Here is a 24,680-nt window from a genome sequence, read left to right as displayed (position 1 = left end):
TCATGGGTACAGTTAGGCCCCAACCCAGCTCAAGTATAGTCCCGTTGATTTCAATGATTCACTGGCACTGCTCATGTGTTTAAAGTGAAGCACCTGCTTATGTGCTTTGTTGGACTGGGGCCTTAAACTGTAAGGTCTTTGGGGCGCCAGGAACCACATATGTTCTGTTTGTCAGTGAAGTGCCTTATGCCCTCCGGACACCTACAGTAAAACAATAATAACAGCAGCATAAAAACCCCTTTCTCCAGGGGCTTGTAATCAGGAGAGACAACAAAGAAGAGAGGAAAGGAAGCTACACGCTATTGTTAACCCGTGGCTAAGTCCCCTTCATCCAGCCCTTATAGTCAAGTGCTCACATTTCAGAAAAATTACTTAAGGACAAACATCAGAAATATCCTCCCCCAAGAGTCAGATTCTTTGCTTTAGAACTTCTGGTGTTTTTGAATTTCTAAACACGGAAAATCAGCACCAGGTGAGATATTTTTTCTGATGCATCTGATGCAAACTCAGAAACAAAACTTCCCAGGACTGAGGCTATGGCTACACTACAGAGTTTATACAGAGTTTACAGCTGCGCCACTATTGTGCTGCGAGTGTACCCTCTAAGCCGACAGGAGAGAGCTCTCCTGTCGGATTAATTACTCCATGCCCCGCGAGCGGTGGAGCTATGTCTGCAGGAGAAGCTCTCCTGCTGACATAGCTCTGTTCACATCGGTGGGTAGGTCGGTGTAACTTACATCGCTCAGGGGGGTGGCTTGTTTACACCCCTGAGCGACATAACTTGTACCGACCTAAGCTGTAGTGTGTACATAGCTTCAGTCCTGAGGGGGAACAAACATGTTTGAAATGAACCAACAGTGGGCACGCAGGTAGTGAGCTGAGAGAATTACATTTACTGTGCAATGACTTGCTTGCTTTCTCATCTTGTCTTCCCACATCTTGATTGTTGTCTTATCCACCTGTTACATCTTGTCATAACCTAGATTGTGAGCTTTCTGGAGCAGGGACTGGATTTTTATTACGTATCGGTATAGCATGTATCACAATGTGCCTTGATCTTTGATTGGTGCCCTCTAAGTGTTACTGGCATGCAAATACATAGTAAGAGTTTCTGATGCAGTTTTCTGAACACAGCAAGTAATGAGTGCCTTTCACCAGATACTAACATTTCAGCTGTTCACCAGTAGGTGTTACTTGACAACTAAAGGAACCTGAGAAAATTATGTATTTTTAAACCTCTCCATCGTGTGAATAAGAATATAAATTGCAGTCACATTAACTGAGTGAAAAAAATCACTCCTCAACTTTCATATTTCATAGGGCATAAGATGATCAGCAGCTGGGGCAGGGTACAAATTTGCCCTGTGCTATAGTTCTGCACAGTTAGCTACGTGCACTGAGGGATGTGTGTTGGTTTGTAGCCTTTCCTCTGAAGCACTGAGAGCCTCTGGACATAATATATTAGACCATATGACCCAATGGGGTATGCATTCCAGTGTGTTCCTACACATGCACAGATCCATCACTGGCTATTTTTGCCAGAAGTTGGGAAAGGGCGACAGGGGATGGATCACTTGATGAGTCCCTGTTCCGCTCATTCCCCCTGGGGCACCTGGCACTGGCCACTGACAGAAGACAGGACACTGGACTAGATGGACCTTTGGTCTGACCCAGTATGGCCATTCTTATGAAAGCAACTGTCCCTAGTTCCCCCACTGCACCTGTGTCATGTGAGATGGCCAGTAAAGAAACACGAGGGGGAAAGCCCATTCTCTGATTACCCAACACAAATGGGAAAAGCAATCAAGTGGAGGAGTGGTTTTTAATTCTCTGCAGTTAGGATATTTGGTTAATGCAGTGAAACCACTAATTACAGCTAATTTAAAGCTGTGCTGAGATCTGAGCTCAATGAAAACTACAGGGGGAAAAAACAAGAGACAAAGAAAGGAAAAGGAAATATTTTTGAAGCCAAATTCTTAATTGAAAAATAAAACAACTTTTTAATTAAAACGAGCCAAAGCAAATCTGGGGCAATGCTCCATAAGCACACAACATTGGTCTGACTTCACAAGCATGGAGATAACACATCTTTCCCAGGCTCCAGATAGGGGACTTTCAGCCTGGGAGAGCTTTCCTTACAGTCGATTCTGCTTCTGGTTCCTTTGCAGAGTAACTCCAGTAGGGCTCAGTTCTGCAAGGTGCTGTACATCTTTAACTCCTATAGATAGCTGAGGGCAGAATGAAGCCTTTATGGCCAAGTCCACTGCTTGGGTATGAGAACAGGTCATCCACAAATGGGAGTCTTGTGAATGCACCTTGCAGAGTGCACTTAACCCTTGAACTGCCACTCGGTTTCATTGTCAGCCGCTGAAAGCTACTTTCCTACACATCAAAACATATATGGCCGCCCCATTTTTAACGACTTTAGCCAAGGCAGAGTGATTGAACATTTGGGAATCTGTGATGGTTCTTGGGGATGTGAAGGGTAGAGGGCACTGCCAGAACAGGGACCCCTAGAATCCCGACCTGGAGGAGCAGGCATGTCTCCCATCAACTGAGGAAATGCACTGCAGCTGTATCTGATCCAGAGGCAAGGCTTCAGCTATTCTGCTTATTCAGGTTCTTACACTGTGCCCATCAGCATGGTAAATGCTCTTCCACGTTGCATATTACAACCAGTGCCTGATGGGGGATTGGTCACGGACACACCCTGCTCCATTACTCCCCCGCCACTGTGTCCAATGCAGACTGTCTAGCGTCACCCACCCAGCTCTCCCCTGCCTAAGTATGGCAGAAGAGGCTCCCATGTAGGGAGGCCCTGGAAAAAACAGGACTTGAGTGTGCATTGTACATTGTGTTAGGATCACAGAAATCAGAAAGGGAAAAAAGATTATTAGTTCAACCAGTCCTTGCCCTGCTCACATCCAGCTACCTATAATATACTTTCGAGGGGTTTGCCCACTCTGGTTTTACATCTCTCCTGTGGTCAGGCTTGGTGGCACACCGTCTGATATAGCACTGGGTGCCCAGGCATGCCCATTCAGGCAGCATCCTCTTGTTAGACTGAAGTCCCCAAACACACATCCCCACTCAGGAGCCATGATAATATTTCCCTTTTGACCTGCACGTTTTTATCCCGTTCCAGTTACAAGTGAAGTGGGAGTCTGGGGGAGCTCTAGCGAATATCACAAAACCACCACAGGAAAGAGCTAGGTCTGGAATAAGCCCTGCCAAAGTTGCGTAAGGCTCCAGGCTAGGGGTTATTGCTGCAGGTTGACATTATGGTACACCGGGTGCAGGTCGGAATTGAAGCTCATCCTAAGAATTGTGTTCAGTTAGAACTTGCAGAGTAGCTTCCCGAACAATGCCTGTCTCTAGCTATTTCCACAGCCTCTTAGATTCACAGGCATCAGATGTGCTTGATTATATATTTATTAAGAGAAAAAGAACAAAAACAGAAAGATAAATAATATATTTACCCCACTGTAGCAAAAGCAGTCAAACCCAGACTCAGTAGCTTTGGGAGGATCACATTTCAGCAGCACAAAGATTTCTGAGGAACCTCAGTCTAAAGCACTCTTGCTGTCCAATTCCCACTGGATAACTCCAGTAGATGGCAGCATGTTACTGCTAATTCCTAGTGGTCTGATGGCCACATGCAGATCAGACTCTGGCTTCCTACACAGCCAAACAAAATATCTCCAACCAAATAATCCCAGAATAAAAGGGGCTCTTGGAACCCAGCAACCTAAATGGCATTGCAGTGAGGAATTAAAGCCTCTCAGAAATCCCATTACTGAGTCTGATCCTGCTCCCACTGACAATTATTTCAACACAAGCAGGCCTGCATCCTGTGTGACTATCCTACCAACTCTGTCTATATGTCACTGAGGACGCTATTTATCCACAACAATTTTTAGAAACAATATCAGTTTAAAAGAAAATGCATGCTCTGGAATGATTAACCAGGGCCTGCCCAGAGCAACTTAAAAAATGTTAAGGGCCAATTTTTGCCCGATTTAACAACAGATCAAACAAATGACAAAGGGAGCCTTTTTGAAAGGTGAATGGTGGTCAGCTTCCCTTGGTCCGAGGGCAATGCTCCGTGGGAGTCAAAAGCAGCTAATGCTCAGTGTGAGTGGCTTGAAAACAACAGTGTAGCCTCTTAGGAAAATACAACCTAGCCTGGTGACGTTTGGGAAAAGAGATTTGTAGGTTTGATTTTGGGAGTATGCATTTAATTTTCTTGGGACATTAGTGATTTCCTACAAACCATCAGGGTGTCCTCACTACTTCTAAGCCAACATGACTGCAGTCGTTATCTCGTCTCTGAATCCACTGCAGACAGGACATTCTGTGGCTGAGTGGGTGGTGGGACAGGAATTACCCCTTAGAATATACATATTCCAGCAACTACATGTATGTTGGAACATCATTATGAGTAAACAGCAAGTAGCTGGATGGCCACCTGCGGAGATGTACAACGACAGGAGCAGCAACAGCAGCTGCATTTCACTGCGAAGCAGAAGTAAAGGTCTTTATCCTTCCTGAAGGATAAAAATTCAAGATGGTCCTTGCGTACATACAGATGGTGCTGATTATATGCACGTGAACTACACTGCAAGGGCCTATTCATCGCCAATCTGTGAACAATGTCTGGAATGCTGATAGCTTGTTCTGATACCGTTTTCATTGGGCTTTCTCTAGGACAGTCTGGGTTTGACTGCAATGGAAACATACACTCCACATCTCTTAGAAAGATGCCTTTAAATCCAAGAGCCCAGTTTCTAAAGTAGCAGGAACAGGATCTCCAAGAGTCTGCAGGACCCGTTGCCTTTCATCTCTTGTAAATTAGGCCCCACATTAGAAAAGGTTCCCCCACTTCACCACAAAAGGTTTGCTATGCATGTGTTTGTCTCCTGGCCAATTAGTCATTACTACTCTCCTTTAACATAGAGTTTTATTTTTAGATGCCAACTTAATATCTTCTTCCACCCCACAGAGTCCTCTAAATACCTAGAGTAATCCCTACACTCCCACTGTAAGCCATGTGTGTTGTGCCTCTCTCCTTTCCAGAGGAGGAAAAGATTACCTCCTGTCAAATCCCTATTATACTGGAAATGAACTGGCCAGAGTGATCAATGCTGGGCAAAAAACAGATGGACCTGATTAACTAGTGCTCCCAGCACCAGCTAAACTGTGTGAAGGTGGAAGGGGCAGAGAGAGACCAATCTGAAGCCAAACGTGTGCCCTAGGCATGGCTGTGTAGCGCATTAACCATTCAGTTGGCCTCCTGGCTCAGGTTGGAGAAACAAGATTACATCTGATTCAAAGACAGTTTGCTCATTTCATAGGAGTTCTACTGATGTAAGGAAGTCTGATAATATCCTTATTCCCTCTAGTTAATCTGCAATTATCTTCCAGCACAAACTAGCCTTTCAGACCTACTAGCGAACAGTAGCAACTCTCAATCCACCTGATGCCAGAGAGGTCAAAATTACATGCTGTTTTAAGAAATTTAACATTTTCAATCACTCTCTCACGCCCAACTCAATTAACTTCCTGGAAGAAGGCAGTATTACCATCACCCTCTGCATCAGAATGAGAGAACAGCAGGATGGCAGAAGAATAAGTCTTCCATTGATTAAATCCTCTAACAGTGGAAGAACATTTTATTTAAAGACATGTCTGAACCAGAAATGGAGATCTGGACACCTTGGTAGATGTGCGTGTGCACATGGGCACATGCGTTTCAGACCTGAATTCACATACACATTTCACAGCTAGTCTTTGATTTCTACAATGGCACAAACCGAAACCCCGGATCTGAAAGTTTCAGAACTTTGGATCCTTTGAAATACAGTCCCAGATCTAAATTTTGCAGCACATGTCCTTTTTAAATAAAGAATTACTGTAGGAGGAAAACCCTTATTATTCATTTGTATTTTGGTAGCACCCAGAGGCTCCAATCAGCGATCAGGGCCCTAATGTGCCAGACACTAGACATATGTAATAAAAAGGCAATCTCTGCCCAAATCCCTGAAAATATTAATATGAACTTTAGAAAACCGATCTTTATAGCTTTTGTAAAACAGAGAAATGCACAAATACTGCAGTCAGTTATCTGCATCATTTACACCTCCTCTTATGTGACTGGATACAATTATTTCTAAAGCAGTATGAAAGTTGGCAGTTTCACTTTTTGCAGGGAAACACAGAATCATAGAATCTAAGAAATGTAGGACAGGAAGGGATCTCCAGAGGTCACCCAGTCCTTCCCCAGGTGCTGAGGCAAGACCAAGTATACCTAAGTCCATTGCTGATAGAGCTCTCTATGACATGCCAACATTCCCCTTGGTGTGCTTTTGTGCAGAGTTCCTCTCCCCTTCCCTGACGTAACTTGGAGCAGAGGGCGAACCCAAAACCTCCAAGTAAAACTCATTTGAAATGAAATCTCCTGCATCATATTAAAACCCCACAAAGCAGTGAATTTCACAGGATTCTGATGTGAACTGCAGGTTCACAAACGTTTTAATAAATGTGGTTGAAATTGCAAAGTCTCACCAGAATCAGGTGAGTATTATGTGGATTCAGGTTTCAGTGAGAATATTCTGCATGGCTTTAGCTTCATAGAAGAAAGGGCTTCCCACTCACACTTCCTTATGGAGGTTTATTCTGCCTTAGGTTGCTAATAAACTTCCAAAGGGAGCCACTCCAGACTAGGCAGGGTAAGCAATGCTCTTCAGTGCTCTGTACAAACCCTTGAGGAATGTAAAGAAGAAAAAAGGACCAACACTCAGAGAACACAAATATGCTAGGTTCCCCAGCATTCTCAGCAGGCACCAGGCTCCACTGTAAAACACAACACACCAGAGCTCGGATGTGTTAATTTATAGAATAAATTTACAGCCTAACCAGCTGTCTTGTTCCAAATTTAAAACATAATGTGAAGAGAGCTGCATATTAACTTTTAATAGTATTTGTCTGTATATTGAACTCTAGACTTCAAGCTCTAATGGGCAGACAAGTAATGACAGGGCGAGCGAGGAAGCTAATATCGGTACTGAATACCTAGCCGGGGAAATATCAGCCGTCCAAATCTGAATTTGAATGACAAAGACCTTGTACAATAAATAGTCTCATGAAAGCTGGAATACACCTGAGTTTTTTCTGTTGGAAACAATTCAGATCTTCCTCCATCTCTATTGAGTCACGAAATACAGAACTATTTGAAATATGTAACATATGCACTAGTCACAATTCCCCCTCCCCCCGCATCTAATAGGAATGAACTATGGATTATTTTTCTTCAAGGCTGGTTCTACAGAAATACAGGGGTTGCAATGTTTCACAAACCGGATTAAATGTGGTTAGGAATATTCAGTCACATCCTACAGTCACAGGTCATTTTCCCCAACAGCAGCGTTACTAGTTAGCAGATGGGACTGGGAATCAGGGACTTCTGGGGCGGCTCTAATACTGACAAGGTGGGTGACAAAAACCTCTCAGTGACTCAGTTTCCCCATTTATAAAATGGAGGAAATGATATTTGCCTACCTTTGCAGAGTGCTTTGAAATCCTAGTATGAGAGGTGCTATAGGATCACTGTCAGTGTTACTATTTGCTCTTTTGGTATTGTTATGCATATTTTATATTTACAGGAGGATTTGATTGCTGGACCACTAATTGGGCCAACACTAAATGTGTCTGGATAATTGCAAATTCAGATCAGCAGGTGTCAATGGAACAGGGATTGTTAGGATATAGAGATTCAGGCCTGTCTGCAAAGGCCTGTACTCTAAGAATTTAGGTGTATTCTTATCACTTGGCTAGTGATAGAGGTATAAAAGAAAGAATCAAAACCACTGTCTGCCAGTGTAAGGGCCTTCTCTTACTGTGACAGTCTGAGGCCCTGTTCTTAGGCTAAGGCTTTTGGCTAAGCAGCAGAGGCAGCCATAAGCTGGGAAGCGACCGGTCACATCCTCACATTCCAAACTAGTCACATTGAAATAAGGTGCTATTGGGCTGTTAGGAATACAATCCTGTCCTGATAGTTCCTATCACCTCCAGAGAAAGGGAAGTGCCTAGAAAATGTAAAAGGAAACTTAGTTTGATAGCATCCTGTCTGGCAAGAACTCACTTATCAATAGCTGGGATGTGAAATCCTCACTTCTGTATTGTTTTGTCATTATAGTTCCCACTTTGCTGTTGTTTGTCTGTATAATCTCTGTCTGGTTCTGTGATTGTTCCTGTCTGCTGTATAATTAATTTTGCTGGGTGTAAACTAATTGAGGTGGTGGGATATAATTGGGTACATAATCATGTTACAATATGTTAGGATTGGTTAGTTAAATTTCAGGAAAATGATTGGTTAAGGTATAGCTAAGCAGAACTCAAGTTTTACTATATAATCTGTAGTCAATGAGGAAGTGACTGGGGTGGGGGTGGGCATGTGGGTGTGTGAGATGGGAACAGGGAATGGGGGTAAGAAAATTGGAATCATGTTTTGCTAAAGGGGGAAATGGGAACAGGGAATGGGAGTAAGGAAGTTGGAATCATGTTTGGCTAAGGGCAGGAATGGGAACAGGGACACACGTGTAAGGCTTTGTGGTGTCAGAGCTGGGAAGGAGGATACTAAGGAAGGAAACTGGAATCATGCTTGCTGGAAGTTCACCCCAATAAACATCGAATTGTTTGCACCTTTGGACTTCGGGTATTGTTGCTCTCTGTTCATGCGAGAAGGACCAGGGAAGTAAGTGGGTGAAGGAATAAGCCCCCTAACAGGGATGTCATTAGCAAGGGAGGTTCAAATAATGGAGATCCAGGTACCTGGATTCCATAGTAATTTGAAACTCAAAGGGATGTAGCATATCACAGAAATCTGCTCCAAAAGAAAGAAAGAAACAATACAGCCATCTGAGCTGTCAAAAATGCTCTTGAACTTGTACTAAGGGAGGAACTAACATTTTCGATTCTAGCCCTTCCCGAGTGACACACAGTGTGGCATTGAAAGGCACAACTCCATCGCTATTCAACTAGTGCCTCAAATGCCTCTGCAAACAGCTGATGGCCCAAGGATGCCAACCTCCACTGGGGCTTGGTCAACGTTTCATTATTTGGATTCCAGTTACCATTAACACATCTTCAAGCCTTGCTCTGCCTGCCAAAAACCTGGACTAATTTACTTAACATTTCAACTAAAAAAAATAATTTAAAACGGATGATTGAATTTGGGAATTGTATTCCTCAGAGAATTAGTGATGGATCTCTCTCCCTCCTCAGGCCTCAGCATTCAGAACTCCCCCATGTCAGTGTTATTAGGAACAGATTAATACAGTAATGACACCATACCCCAAATGAGCGCCCAAATAAATGAAGCACTCAGTCATACCTTAATCTGAGTGAGTCAGATTTTCAACCTAATTCAGTCTCTGAGAGAGATGGCCAAATCATGACAAAATCCACTTGCTATTATTTGTGGATTGTTCTAGCCTTGGACAATTTTTTTTGCCTTGTACCCACCCGTGCTTTTAAATTTCTAGCCCCCCAAACTCTTCCTTATGAATATTTCATGTGTACTCAGCTGCCTATTATTGAAATGGTCACTACCAGCCTCAGTGAGCCAACAGATCTGAAACACCAGTTCTGTTCTTATATCCATTTGCAAAGCCAATGCACTTCTTTGTGTGCGTTTTAACATTTGCTTTTGTTAACATGCTCCATCTGCTTTTTGTGAAATGTCTATTTGAATTCTCAGCACCTGGGAGCTGGAGGTACATTGTAAAAGGACTGAAAAGCCAAACTTTCTCTCTTTAGCGAGGCATGGTCTATAAGTCTAAGCACAGGACTGAGAGCCAGGAAATCTTAGGATCCAGCTCCAGCTCTGACACCATCTCCATTCTGTGGCCCTGGGCAAGCCATTTAATCTCTCAGCCTCACTTTTCACATCTATAAAATACGGATATGACTTTATTGTACCTTTTGTATGCCTTATGGAGCTTTAATGAATACCTGTCAAATCCTGTTGCCTCTTGACTTCTGGAGAGGTCAACTTTTTACTTTATGCTAAACACAGATTTTTATCACTGGGTTATTAAACAGCTCAAGCTATTTGAACAGGAGTAGGGCATTAACCTCAGTTTAATGGTCAAATTCCAGTTTGGGCAACTATAGTCTGCCTACCTAAAGTTCCCTCTTAGGTTTCAAATGAATACAAGATTCTTCTTCACCTCAGGGACAAGTGTCCCATTAAATCCCAATGTGTGACCTTTTCTGGGCGAGTGGGAATATTTTTGTCAAGACAATGAGCTGTCTCTTTCACAACTGCTTTCTATGGCAAGCTTGCCAGAACGCACCTGCAGAGCTGCCAGAAGCATTAGCAGCAGCGTGATGTTCTTTTGATTTTAATGGAATGTCTTCTGAGCAGTAACACAGAGACTAGCATGGAGGACAATAAGTGAAGCAGTTAAATAGGGACAAACAACATGTACAGTGGATGTTGCCTTTCTCCTGCATCCCCCTACCCCCACCCCACCAAGAGCTGTAAAGGGAGAGAGCATTCTGGGACTCTGATCTTGCCACCTAGCCGTACATTTTCAAGGGGGCACTACAGGTATCAACCTTCAGCAAACTCATAGCATGTAGCAACTGTAATGTAACTAATTTGGTGGAAGATAAGCTCAAAGGGACTTTCATTCCATTGAATGATTCTCTGCTGAGTCTGCTGAATAGTGGGAGGGAGAAGTGGATGGCATTTCAAACAGTTCTAGGGTTTTACTCCATTGATCAGCTTATTCAGTCACCTACACAATTGATGGTTTAACCTTTTAAGGCTACTTCTGTTGTCACAGCATTAACAAACAAGGGGCATGGTTTCCAACACACCTTGCAAAGTCCAGGTCGGCCTCGCGTGACATGGTGATGTTGGTCAGGTTCTGCTGGAGGATGAAGATGTTTCTACACATTTTCTTGATACCAGATTCGCTGATGCGCTTGAAGTACTGGGCGCCATTGATGAGAATACAGGAAATCAAGTGGCCCAAGCCTGGGAGGGGAGATAAGCCAAAGAATTGCAAAGAGGAAGAAAATGTTTAGCAAGAGATTGCTTTCTAGTCACCAGCCACACAAACCATTTAAACAGGTGCCTACTCTTAAAACATATCTGTAATAGATGCTGCTGTTCACGTTCCTAAGGTGTTTCTGAAGTTGGCCTTTACCACCACCCTCAGTGTGTTTTGAGGTGACTTCCCGCCAAAGGTTCTTGATTCATAAAAAAATTGGACACACCAAAAAAAATGGCATGAGGAGCAGAAGTATCCACTATCTGTGAAATTTTCATAGCCACGGATATTTCAGGACCTTCAAATGGGCACTGGTGGATTATAAACAGACCTAGGCTAATTTCTGTTCAGCTCCTCTCGAATAGAACATCAGAAGTGTTTATGGCATCTTGTCACTGACCATTTCTACTACTCCACATATCTACTAATCAGCTTAATCTACTAATAAAATCAAGTTGGTTTTTTTTTTTTAATGCGCTGTCAGCCCAGCAAAGCAAATTTCGCTGGAGAAGAGTGAGCTGCCCTGCCCTGAATTCTGCCTCATGCGCCATCAGCCTCAGGTCAGGTCTAATTGCAGAATCATCACGGTGGGTCAGGATGCATGGAGTAGAAAAAGCACGCTGGGATCTCCAGATAGAGATCCTCCAAGGCAGGTGGCTAGGAAACAAATCTGGTTTTGCTTTAAACATGGATATATATGCCACTTCCAGAGACTAAGCACAGGAAACAACAAGATGCTATCTTTACAGAGTCATATTCTGAGCATAATTGCACTGAGGTCTCTCTCCTTGCCTTAAGCAGGCTGCCAGAGTCATTCTAACACCAGAACAGTCTCATGGCAAACAACTTTAAGGTTAAATTCACCCCAGCAAAAAAGGTTTGTACAAACCGTGAACTGAGAGAATTCACACCTGAGAGAGAGCAACCGCAAGGCCTATGTATTGCTTACATTCAATGTAAATAGTCAAAATATGGATAAAAAAGTGACCGGGCTGTGAGTTGGCTCTCTGGAGAGACAGAAATTTCACCCTATGCGCTGAAGTAGCTCACAAATGGTTCACCAGGCTTTGTGTAGGGTCCATTGCTATGAGGTGAATTTCCCTCTTTTTGAACACAAATGGTCGGACTTACACAGCGAGACAGTTCTTTTCCATGGGATGGTGTTATCACAGCCTGCCACAATATCAGAAAGGTTAGAGATACCAAAGACCTGTTCCAGTCTGTAGTCCATCCTTCTGCCAGTGAAGGTCTGTGCCTGGCAGAGTCCTTCATTATATATGTATTTGATATTCTAGTGCTTTGACTGGTGTGGTTTCAAACATCTCTGTCCAGCCCAGGGGATTTGTGTATTAAACAAATAGCTATTAATGGTGGGAAGAAATGGGGGTTGGGGAACTTTACGGATCTTCAAAACTTCTACTAGGGGATTCAAATGGCATGGAATCTAGGGAGAACCAGCACTGTAAAACCCTGTTTTTGCGCCCCCTTTTTCTGTCCAGCACATCACATCAGACACTTGATGTGATTCACAGTACTTTTCCTGACCTTGTACAATCTGTTGAATAAAACGATGCACCTTATGGCTACCCAGGCCTTTAGAATGGTGTGTTAAAGCCACAGAATATAGATGAGATTAACTGAAACATGATTTAGATTCTTAAAGATGTTTAAATAATTAGAGCAGCTGAAATTCTCCCAATTTAATGTTAGAAACAGAACAGTATTAGGTCCTAACAGGGACCACTCCATAACATATTGTAACACCAACAGACAGTGGCTGTCAGCAAGCAGGATCAAACCTGGGACCTCTGGAGCTAAATGCATGAGCCTCTACTGCATGAGCTAAAAGCCACATGGCCCTTAGCTAATGATGCAGAGCAGACTGATTAATCTCTCAGTGATCTTGGTGCTACTAGAAGGGACAGAACACCACATCCAGGAGGTGTGCGGGCCACAGTAGCTATGTTTGTAATATATAAACACTCGTACATGGCTTTCCTGATGAAGATCCTTGCTGCATGTACTTAATTTTATATTTCCCCCATTCAGTCTGAGCCCATTCCTCCCAGTTTATGGATATACACGAAGGAGTGGCATGGAGGCAGCAGGGCTGCCATCTGCCTGCACAGGTCTCCTCATCAATCCGGAGCAGATGGCAACCATTCTGCAGTCAGTCTTAACCAAACAAGAAGGTCTTCATCTTCAGGCTGAGAAAGACCAATGATTGCCAGGCTGATCCATACCGCAGATAGTTTTAACGCTGATGAGCATATCCCCAGCCACCACCTTCCTCCCAGAACATCAACTGAGCACACTGGCAAATGCCTGACCTTCAAAGATATACTGGAACTTGTGCTGCTGGAGGCTGGCACTCATAGCTTCCTCAACGGCACTGATGTCTTTATTTAGCCGCACCACAAGGGGGTCATAATCCATACTTTCCACGTTGGCCACTATGGCATAATTCCCTTGTTTAGCAAGTGGGATCAGATAATGGAAGCAATGAACTCTAGAAGACAGAAGGCAGACAGTCACTACAGAGAGAAACACAGTAAGACGTTAACGTTTGCCCCAATGAGATACTGACCTTAATGAACATGGCTTTGGCTGGGAAAAATAACGACAACGGGTTTTATTTTCTCATGTACCCAGACCCAGTGGGAAGAAAAATAAGTTTTCCCTCCTTTAAAAAATGTGCTCAGGATGAATTTACTGCTGGTCTAAACATGCTGGATGGACAGCTGCATATCCTGAAGTCCTCTCAGGGTGGTCCAATTGCCACTGAGGCCAATGGGAGACTCTCCCCTTTAACGGGAGCTGCATCAAGTCCTCTGTGACGCACACAGCAGACGCAGCAACAGGCAGCAGAACCACCACCATGATTCGGAGGGGCCACATTAAGCCGCCACGGCCTTTCAGCTGAAACTGCTAACAAGGGTGACAATTCCGGTGGCATTTCTCTGTGGTAAAAACTCTTCTCTGGAGCTAGACTGCGACCCAAAAGTTCATTCCATGTAAATCACTGAGTAATCCCCAGATAGCCGTCACTTTTGACCCTTACTGACCTAAGCTGGCTTTGAACCAGTGGCCTAGCAGAGAAAGGCTCTTTATTTCATTACTGCTTCCCTGAAACTGTCCAAGGTCCCCAGTTCTTCAGTAATTTACACTGCTTTTAGTGTACTGGCTGATCCCAAATAGAACTGATTGGCAATATTTTGTTAGCAATGTGAAAAGGGACTGAGACTGCTACAAAAGTGAAATAGAAAGAGAGAAACAGGCTTTTTTCCCCCTTCAGAGCACTGACATGTTTGTTCTGACCTCAGTATGACTTTGGCATTAAGGTTTTCTGAAAACATTGCTGATTGCACAGCAGGAAGGTTGATTTTTATAAAGTGCATATTTAGGAGGTTGCAGTGCTAGGAGATCGCTGCTGAACACACTGGAAGGCCTCCTGAAGGTAGATCTTTTATTTAAGGAAACTGCCTGATAGAGGTGACATTATGAGCGTGCCCTGTATAAAGTGACAGTTGAATATTTTCCTTTTAAAGTTCAAATAGGTGAATAATAATAATAATAATCATAAAACCTGGGCTGGTGACTTTTACTTCCCAATATATCTACCGCTCAGCATGTCATTTTGCTGCATTCACAGACAAGCACAAAGGTAGTCAAGCACAGAAGAATCCCTAGCACAGAGCTGGCCCAGCTGACTCCATTCTATCACTCCCTGGCCCAACCAGTGAAAGGGTTGTGTTGTGTGGGGATGGGAGGGAATGTGACTGAAGTGCCCTGCCCTCTGGTGATCCCCACTACCAAAACATCCCCAAAGGGGCCCTTACAAACTAGTACAATTCAGACCAGCCCTGAGGTGTCTCTAACTTGCACAGGGTTCCAGTTGCCCATAGGTGGGGTGGGGCAGAAAGCTTGTGGCTAAGCCTTCCTTGTGCCCACCTCTATACACCAAGCACTGCTCCTGAGCATTCAGCCAATAATCTTCTGTTACTTTCTATAGGAGGGTACAAATAACCTACAGAAAAAAATATATATTTTCTGTTACATTCTGTCCTGAACAGGAAGGATGGAGCTGTAGTTAAGGCAGAAAACAGGGAGTCAGATGACTTGGATTTTAGTCCCAGCTCTGCCCCAGACTTTGAGGGTGAAGGAGGGCAAGTCATACGGTCTCTCTGTGCCTCCATGGCCTCCTCTGTAAAACTGGGTTAATAATATTTCCTGGCCTCTGAGAACTGGTATGAGGCTAAATAAATGTTTTAAAAGCACTTTATGATCCTCAAGCAGAACCAAAGAAGTGCAAAGCACCATTATTATTTTTAAATGGGATAACGGTTAATGACCTGTGAATCTCAACGGGTTTGGTTTAGATAAGCAGCTACAAATTTGAGGGCCAAATTCTGATCCTACCTATGCTGCTGTAAACCCAGAGTAAATTCACTGACTTAAGTAGAATTACATTGGCTTTACAGTGGTCCCTGGATCATTTTCCCACATGGTTCCAGAGAGCTGTGAGGCCCAACTAGTCAAACTCCGTAGTGTGACTGCATCTGGCAAAATCTGGAAGCGAACAGAGAGCCTGAGGAGGGGAGAAAGCAGAGAGGAACTGATGCTTTGGCATAAAACCCTGCCTGGTTGTTCGCTTGCACCCTCCTTGAAATGGAGCCGGTGCTGATAAATTCCAATGCACCTCCATGAAGATGTGCCATGAAGGCTCGTTTAAAGAACAGATTTTTGTGAATGAAAACACACTGCATTATACAGCTGGACAATTACATGAATTCTGGGAGCTCACATAGTAATTTCAGAGAATCCCGCTATTCACAGCCACCAAAGTGATGGCTATTTTTTCTGGTGTTACTGCAGGTGGTTGCACAACAGAGTGTGATTAATAGGGGGGAACTCTCACAGAGACTGGGTGTTTACTGGTCATTAGCACACCTTCCCTTCTCTCCCTTCCACTCATCCATGCAGAGGTGTGGCGCTGAAAGAGTTTCTGAAGTGGGGGTGCTGAGCTGCACTCCCCCCACCCCCCTTACCATGCCCTTTGGAGCTGGGGTTGGCAGCCGGGACCCTGAGTGGGACCCACGGCTGAGCGGGACCTGGGACTGGTGGTCAAGCGGGACCCAGGAAGCAGCGGGCCTGGTGGCCAGGACCCTGGGCAGCAGGGGCACAGGGCTGGGCACAAAACCTAGGGGTGCTGCAGCACCCCGCACCACTACTTCCCATGCCTATGATGCAGAGCATTACACAACTGGCTTGGTGTATCTGCAGCATCAGATTGCGGCCATCAGTAGAGGCAGGATGCCAGACTAGATGGGGAATGGTCTGCTTCAGACATACGAACATAAGAACGGCCACACTGGGTCAGACCAAAGGTCCGTCTAGCCCAGTATCCTGTCTTCCGACAGTGCCCAATGCCAGGTGCCCCAGAGGGAATGAACAAAACAGGTAACCATCAAGTGATCTATCCCTGTCGCCCATTCCCAGCTTCTGGCAAACAGAGGCTAGGGACACCATCCCAGCCCATCCTGGCTAATAGTCATTGACGGACCTATCCTCCATGAACTTATCTAGTTCTTTTTTGAACCCCGTTATAGGCTTGGCAAAGAGTTCCACAAGTTGTGAGTTGTGTGAAGAAATACTTCCTTTTGTTTGTTTTAAACCTGGCACCTATTAAGACAAACCCTGAACTCCTGAATTGCACGTCACACTTGCCACTACTCAAAACTCAGCTGCCTGGTGCAACAGAAAACTACAGAGGGTTTTTGTAGAGAAGCCCATTCGCTCTGGTCCATTTACAACAGCAGTTGTAGGGTTAATTTTGGTGTCACCCAGTACTATACCTAAACTGGAAAAATGTTCTATTTCAATAACTTAACTATCTGTACCTTAAAATCCTTCAAGTCCCAGTTCTTCTGAGATGCCTACAATACAGTGTCCAACTGAGAATGGAGAGTAGGTTGAGAGGCTACTGACAGTACATGATGTGAATTTATTTATTTTTAAAAACTATGTAATATAAATATAAATACTGGGACAGATCCTTCGCTGGTATAAATTGGCATAGCTTAAATGGAGTTACACCAGTTTACACTGGTACAGGATATAACCCAGAATCTGTCACAACAGAACAAACTGCTGGTCCATCAAATCTCATACCCTGCCACTGGCATGAGCTTAAACCTGATGCCTTAGAGAAAGGCAAATACCTAAACTGGAAAAATGTTCTATTTCAATAACTTAACTATCTGTACCTTAAAATCCTTCAAGTCCCAGTTCTTCTGAGATGCCTACAATACAGTGTCCAACTGAGAATGGAGAGTAGGTTGAGAGGCTACTGACAGTACATGATGTGAATTTATTTATTTTTAAAAACTATGTAATATAAATATAAATACTGGGACAGATCCTTCGCTGGTATAAATTGGCATAGCTTAAATGGAGTTACACCAGTTTACACTGGTACAGGATATAACCCAGAATCTGTCACAACAGAACAAACTGCTGGTCCATCAAATCTCATACCCTGCCACTGGCATGAGCTTAAACCTGATGCCTTAGAGAAAGGCAAATACCAGCTATAGTACACCTGGCTCATATTGTGCGTAAGGGAACAATTCCTTCCCAACCCCCATACCAATCAGCTGATGGCCTGAAGCCATAGATTTGATTATCTTGATCTTTGCATTTGTAACCACGTCATAAAATTATCCAGCCCTTTAAAAAAAATCAAGGCAGTGCCCTCATCCTTCTCCAATTGTATTATCCTTTCAACAGTTAGAAACAATAGTTTCCCATTTGGAATCCAGAGCACAGCAGATGATAAACATAAAAAAGCCTTCAAAGAAAGTAGCGCAAAAGAGCATTCTTTTGGAGGTTCATACGGAAAAGATCCCAGAAAAATAATTCTTCCTGGTGATGTTTCCAACACACAAGGAGACACTGGAAAATAATTTTTTTCTGTTTAAACAAAAAATTCTTCCCCTAATTTTTCCATTTCTCTTCTAGAACCCCATTGAAATCAGGAGATTTAAGCTTGTGAAATTTGAGAGGATTCACTAAACACTGTCAGGTTCACTTATAGGATGGGGGACCCTATCCTGCAAAGGAGTGACTCTGAGAAGGACTTTCAGGTCATGGTACATAATCAACTAAACTTGAGATCCCACTACGACACTGTGGTCAAATGGGCAAATGTGATCTTTGAATATATAACCAGCAGAATATTGAATAGGAGATTACATTATCTCTCTACTTAGCACTGGTGTCTTCACTACTGGAATACTATGTCCAGTTCTGGTTTCACAATTCAGGAAGGATGTTGACAAATTAGAGAGGGTTCAACTTCAGAGAAGAGCCATGAGAACGATTAAAGGATTGGAAAAAATGCCTTATAGTGATAGACTCAAGGAGGTCAATCTACGTAGTTTAACAATGAGAAGGTTAACGGGTGACTTGATCACAGTCTATAAATACCTACACGGGGAACAAATATTTGATAATTGGCTCTTCAGTCTGGCAGACAAAGGTATAACAAGATCCAGTGGCTGGAAGTTGAAGCTAGACAAATTCAGACTGGAAATAAGGCACATATTTTCAATACTGAGGGTTATTAACCATTGGAAAAAAATTCCCAAGGGTTGTGGTAGATTTTCTATCACTACAATTTTAAAATCAAGATCAGATGTGTTTCTAAAATATATACTGTAGTTGAAACAGGAATTAATTCAGAGAAGTTCTATGGCTTGGGAAATCAGACTAGATGATTACAATGGTCCCTTCAGGTTTTATGATCTATGATCACATCTCTCTCATTGAGAGTAGGGCACCTACTAGAAGAAGCTAATCTAATTACTAAAGTTTTAATAGTAGCCTTAACCTCAAAAAGTTCACATTCTAGATTCAGAGGTTCTATGCCATACCTGACTTCCAAATGCAGAACCAGCAAGCAGCGGTCAGCCATCTCTTGGAAGGACTTGGCCAATTCGCTCAGCGTTTGCATGATCTGTTCTGACACCGGTGGGAGGTCCATATTTGCATGGCTGTCCTGACCAGGTGATGGCGCTGATATAGATGTGAGAGAGAGAGAGAGAGAGAGAGAGTCTACGTATTAACAGTTGGTAATATATTTAATCAAACAGCTGTGTTTTAGCAACCATGTCATGTCATTTATTTCCACCGTATGCACACGCATTCTCACAGGTTTAGCTAAGCAATAATGTCTAAGATCCTGGAGTATATGAAGCAACAAACTGTTTCAGCAATTGATTAAACTCCAAAGTAAAGCTGAGGCGTTTAATCAACCACCAAAATCATTTGCTTGCAAGTATATTGCAGCACAATGGAGGTTTCTGCTCCTGGAAGACAAGGGAACATTTACAGCCAGTCCATCTCTCAGGGAACATCTACACAGCGGCCAGGAGGGTGATTCCCAACTTGGGTTGACATACATGCACTAGCTCTGCTTGAGCGAGTGCATGTAAGTTTATCCAAGCTAGCAATTAAAAATAGCAGCGTGGCTGCAGAGGCATGTGCAGTAACTCAGGCCAAAGGATGTACCTAAGGGGACAGGTGGGATTGTGCACATGATGCTGGTCCAAGCTACCCCATGGCGCTGTGGCCACACTGCTAGATTTAATGCACTAGCTCGAGCACCCACATTAGGTTTTGGGCCTTTTGTCCTTACCTGTCTTGGGGGTGGAATCTTGCAGTTCTTCCACTCTGATACTTGGGGTCACTATCCCATGTACACCAACCATTTACCACTAGGGTAACCAGAGGTCCCGATTTTATAGGTACAGTCCCGATATTTGGGGCTTTTTTTTAATATGGGCTCCTATTACCCCCCACCCCGTCCCGATTTTGCACACTTGCTGTCTGGTCACCCTGTTTACCACCTGCAGGTCTGACTGGGTTTCGGGCACTGCATTGCTTCCCTTTGGGAACCTGTGACCAGTCTATAGTGACCAACAGCCTTCTTAAAACAAAGTATGTTTAGGTAATAGTAGGAATGAAGCATTAGTGAGAAAAACCGGATTTTAAATAAATCACTTGTGCACATATCTTATCTTACCTACTGTCCCATAATGGCCACCCAGCCAGGCCTAGCTTCTCCAGACACCCCTCAGGGCTCCTGGGTCTGAGTTTCTCTCAGTCTGGCTCCCTCCAGCATCCCTGCGAGAATGTCCTTATAAATCCTGCAAGGCTTCTTTGTCCCCAGCCCCTTTTACAAGTGTTGGTGGGCTTTGGCCCTCCCTGGTAAAACCAACTCTGTAGGCTGCTGGGGGACCAAGCCAGAGTCATCAGAGCCAAGAGTGCCGGCACTGTCCCTTAAGCACTCATAGGCAGAAGCTGATTAAGCGACCACCTTGAGCCATCTCTTTCCTGACTAACCCATTCCAGATGGCCACCTATTGGGAAGTCCTTAATCAAAGATATTCATATAGAAACCACCATGACAGAGCCAGGCCGGCATACAGTCTTAAAGTATTTCTATTTGTCACACCCCTCATTCCCGGAACACTAAACCATGCTACCTTTCAGAGGAGTGTGTCAATTAGTATCGTAGGCTTTGTCTGCACCAAGACCTAGGGGTGCAATTCCCCTGCTTGGATACATATACTCATGGTAGCTCGATGTGAATATAAATAGCAGTGTAGCCACAGTAACGCGGGCAGTGGCAGCGAGTACAAACCCGCCTGAACACAGTGGGTATATACTTGGCATGGCTCAGCTGCCTGGCCCGCGCTACCTTGGCTACAGTATTATTTATACCCCTGCTAGCTCTCATTGGGCTACCATGAGTATACGCCCACGAGCAGGGAAATCACACCCCTAGGCAGCAGCAATAAAAGGCTCTTCTTTGTCCGTCAGTAGACCAACCACTAGTGAAAAATCACACACACACACTGCTTGGGAAAGAAGGCATGAGTGCTAGAGTCACCAAGGGCTTAGTGAAAAGACGGGGGGGACTGATTCATTTAAAGTCTTCTATTGCCATGTAACAAAAAAAAAAAAAAAAAAAAACCTTCACAAAATGAATCTACTCTAGTTCTTAAGCTTCTTCATAAAATTAAAAGAGCCCCGAAAATGTATTCTGTAAAGAAAGCAAGTACATGAAAAATCGCTAAAAACGTCAAACGATCATTTGCAAGTAAAAGAGATCAAGATAAACACAGAAGACAGCAGCAAAATTAAAAAGAAATTAGCAACAGAATAACGAAAAGGACTGCACAAAGCACGCAACCATCTACTTTTAGTGTAAGCGACAGCAAAAGAAAAATGTGTACATAGTGAAACAGCATCAAAATGGGGTGTCTCTGGGAAGATTGCTTTATGAACTCTCCTCTCAGCTCAATGAAATTTATGAAGTCTTTTTACCGAGGAGACAGTCGTGAGTAAAGAAAGTCAGAGCCCAGGAAGCAAAGACAAGTGACAGTAATTAACTAGCTCCTAAATGTCAAAGGGAAAAACACAAGGAAGTAACCCTGATGGAATCTGCTCACGGTGATGCAGACAAGGCTGGAAAGTGTGCGCATAACACACCCACCCACTAATCTTTACAAGCAAAATACAGCATATTTATACATGCAGCTCAATATACTCTTTGAAGTTTTAATCAGCTGGCCTGCTAAGTCCCTATCTCAGTATAAGCACGTTAATAGGTGATTCCAGGAAGGGTTTGGAAAGACAAGTTAATGCTTTTCCATTTAGGACCCAACCCAGTAACCTGCTGAGTACTCTCAATTGTCATTCATTTCAATGGGGGAGGGGTGCTCCCTGGATCTTGCAGGATCAGGTCTGAGGTTATTTATTTCATCACAGTTTTAGTCAGAAAGTCTCTCTCCCTCCCTCCTGTGACGATGCACAACTCTCTTCAAAGGGGTAAAAAACCCACAATTTTCCATTCAATTTATAATAAAATATTCCTTAAATCCCATAGGAAAAGCTCTTGGATTCAGCTGCTCCCTGAGTCACAGAGCTGCGCCCGGGGTATTATAAGTGGAAGAATCATTTTCCTTTAATCAGCTGAAGGTGATGGTGGGGCAGCAAGCTACCTAAGAAACCAGAATGGCCTGTTGCAGCTCGCTCTGCTAGTGCCTCGTTAGAGGGCAGGGAGATGGATGGCCGTGTCATCTGAAATACAAGACTCAGCTAATTTCCCTTGCAGTGGTTTTTTTTTGTGTGCACAGCTCTTCAATTAATTTGCAGCAGTTTAAGTAAAGACAGAATTACATTTGGTGCTGGTGGGGAGATGGGAATGGGACAATCTGCTCTTTATTTAAATCAAATGTGGAAAAGTCAATTTGGGCGGCTCATTACACCAGGCCGGGGGGGCGGAGGGTTGGAAGGCCGGGGGGGGGGGGGGGGGGGAAGACACCCAAAATGGTAGTTGCTGCTCTCAGAGGCTGTAGATCGATTCCTCCCATTTTAAGTCAAGTACTGCACTGCAGTGAGAGGCGGGTTTGGATTTCTACAGCTGGACAGTCCTTCCTGAAGACGTCTCTTTTTTCCTTGCCACAAGGGGAGGAAGACATTAATACAAGACGAACAATCAAATTAGATTAAATCTGCAAAAAAGCTATGTAAAATTATGAGATTTTTATCACAAAAATATCCAGACCCTGGATCACAAAGAGATTAAGTGACATGCCCAAGGTTGCACAATAAGCTTATGATAGAGCAAGACACAGAATGAAGATTTCTTAAGCCCCAGCCTAGTGCCTTAACCACAAGAACATCCCCTTCCTTCCAGAATCCAGGTCTCTATAGCAGAATCTATTCCAGCTTGGCCTCCTTCCATTACAACAGGGTCTTAAGAGATACTGTTTTGCATTTTCTCCAGCATGGTGTGCAAACAACTTGTCAATGCAAGTACCTTCCTTCCTCTTCCTCGTCTTGTGACTGGTGGAATAGTTAGTTCAGCAGCTGAGAGCCAGCCACTGAGCAGATCCCCTGCTCCCCCAGGTCTTGCTCTAGGTACCAGTAACTCCATCATCCCGTACGTCCTCAGCAAATGTGTTCATGGAAAGTGGGTGGGGTAAGAGATACCCAGGGCACTGAGGGCCTTAAAGGTCCTGATCAGAGTCTTTAAATAGGATCTGGTATAGGAGAAGGAACCAGTGCAGCTTACAGAGCACAGGCTGATGAGCTTGTGGGCCTGTGGTAAATGTCACCCAATGGCAGGTGAACCCCACGCTGCCTTTTGGGGACAGTGCATAGGAGTGCTCTTCCAGAAATGCAATAGGAGATGCATTAGCAGGCTGGGCAGGCATCCATTTCTTCTGCTACTTGGTGGCACCTACAAGGAATCTTGGCCAGATGGTTAGTTTTCTCATTCAGCCAAAAGTCAGACCTGCTGCTCAACTAAATCACCCAGGATTTTTAAATACTGTCCAGCAATGTGACTGCTAAGCAGTAAGTAACCAAATTTCATTTGTCTGAACTGGGTTGGGTTGTCCTGCTGGCCAAGAGGATTTTCCCTAGCCTGCTTCAGGTGCTGCCAAAACAGAGAGAAAAACAAAGAGAAGAAATGTTTCATTACACCAAACTTAAGAAAAATAAATCCAGTATGCTGGTTGTCACCAATGATTTCAATCATTTTGTAATTCAAAGCGATGCTGGTGCCTCTTGAAACACTGTGCCTTGTAAATCGATGGATGTAAATTACAAGTCCTCGGGAACATTAAATGTAACCTGCAATGTTCCTCATATACAAACCTATGTAACCAATCAACATCTACATTGCAAGCGCTCTGCCCGCTTCCTGCTTGATCAGAATGACTACTAGCGGATTTGAATGATTTAACAGCATTGGGGAGCAAATCAGTTTGGGATTATAGGTTCTGATTTAGCTGCTGCACAATCTAACCCTGTGAAGTAAATCTGGCGGGTGCATGCATGCGTGTTTTCATCTATTAGATAAAATGTATTTATATAAATAAATGGCTTCTGTTTGCATTTCAAAGGGGAGCTTGGCTGCCAGTGGGTACAGAGCACCCACTAATTTTTCCCCGGGTGTACTCCAGCCCTGGAGCAACATGACTAACGTCTGTCACATATTGTTCTTTTACCCTCTCCCCAGGGGTGAAGCATATGTAGTGCAGTATTTTGTTTGGAGCTTTTTTATATGTTACATTAGAGGAGGCAAGGACAAAAAATGTGCACTTAGAGGTCTACGATGGTCCTTAGCTGCTACGGGAGTTCACTCTACAATCCTGGGGCCAGCAAGACTTACTCATTGTCAGATGAAAACAACAAATCACTACGAAGTGCTAACTAAAAATAAACGCACGAGGAAGGATACTCTTGTGGTTACTGCTTTGGACTAGACCTCTGGAGGCCCGGGTTCAGTTTGTGGCTCTGCAACAGACTTCCTGTGTGACCCTGGGCAAGTCACTGAATCTCTTTGTGCTCCAAGTCACCATCTGTAAAAAAGTGCTAATATTTCCTTTGCATGCCATGGCTATGTAGAGTGTGAGCTTTCTGAGTCAAGGAATGTCTCTCACTGTGTTTGTAGCTTCTAGCACAGTGGGACCGGTGTTGATCTCACTTGGGGCCTCTGGGCACTCGTGTAATAAAAATAAATAAGAATAAACGGTATTTGAC

At 43.8% G+C, this 24,680-nt stretch overlaps 1 protein-coding gene across 1 annotated transcript in view; it reads right to left on the bottom strand.

The window, feature by feature from the left end:
• Positions 1 to 24,680, bottom strand: part of EXOC4 (exocyst complex component 4) — a 606,961-nt gene that overhangs the window by 28,879 nt on the left and 553,402 nt on the right. Inside the window, exons 15-17 of the mRNA XM_073328862.2 lie at positions 18,995 to 19,136; positions 13,391 to 13,569; positions 10,885 to 11,044 (exon numbers count right to left, since the gene is read on the bottom strand). Coding sequence (XP_073184963.1) covers positions 10,885 to 11,044; positions 13,391 to 13,569; positions 18,995 to 19,136 — 481 coding nt within the window. The remainder of the gene's footprint in view (positions 1 to 10,884; positions 11,045 to 13,390; positions 13,570 to 18,994; positions 19,137 to 24,680) is intronic.

This window comes from Lepidochelys kempii, chromosome 1, assembly GCF_965140285.1.
Source record: "Lepidochelys kempii isolate rLepKem1 chromosome 1, rLepKem1.hap1, whole genome shotgun sequence".
NCBI classification, from domain to species: domain Eukaryota; kingdom Metazoa; phylum Chordata; order Testudines; family Cheloniidae; genus Lepidochelys; species Lepidochelys kempii.
This window is presented reverse-complemented; position numbering and strand designations above follow the sequence as displayed.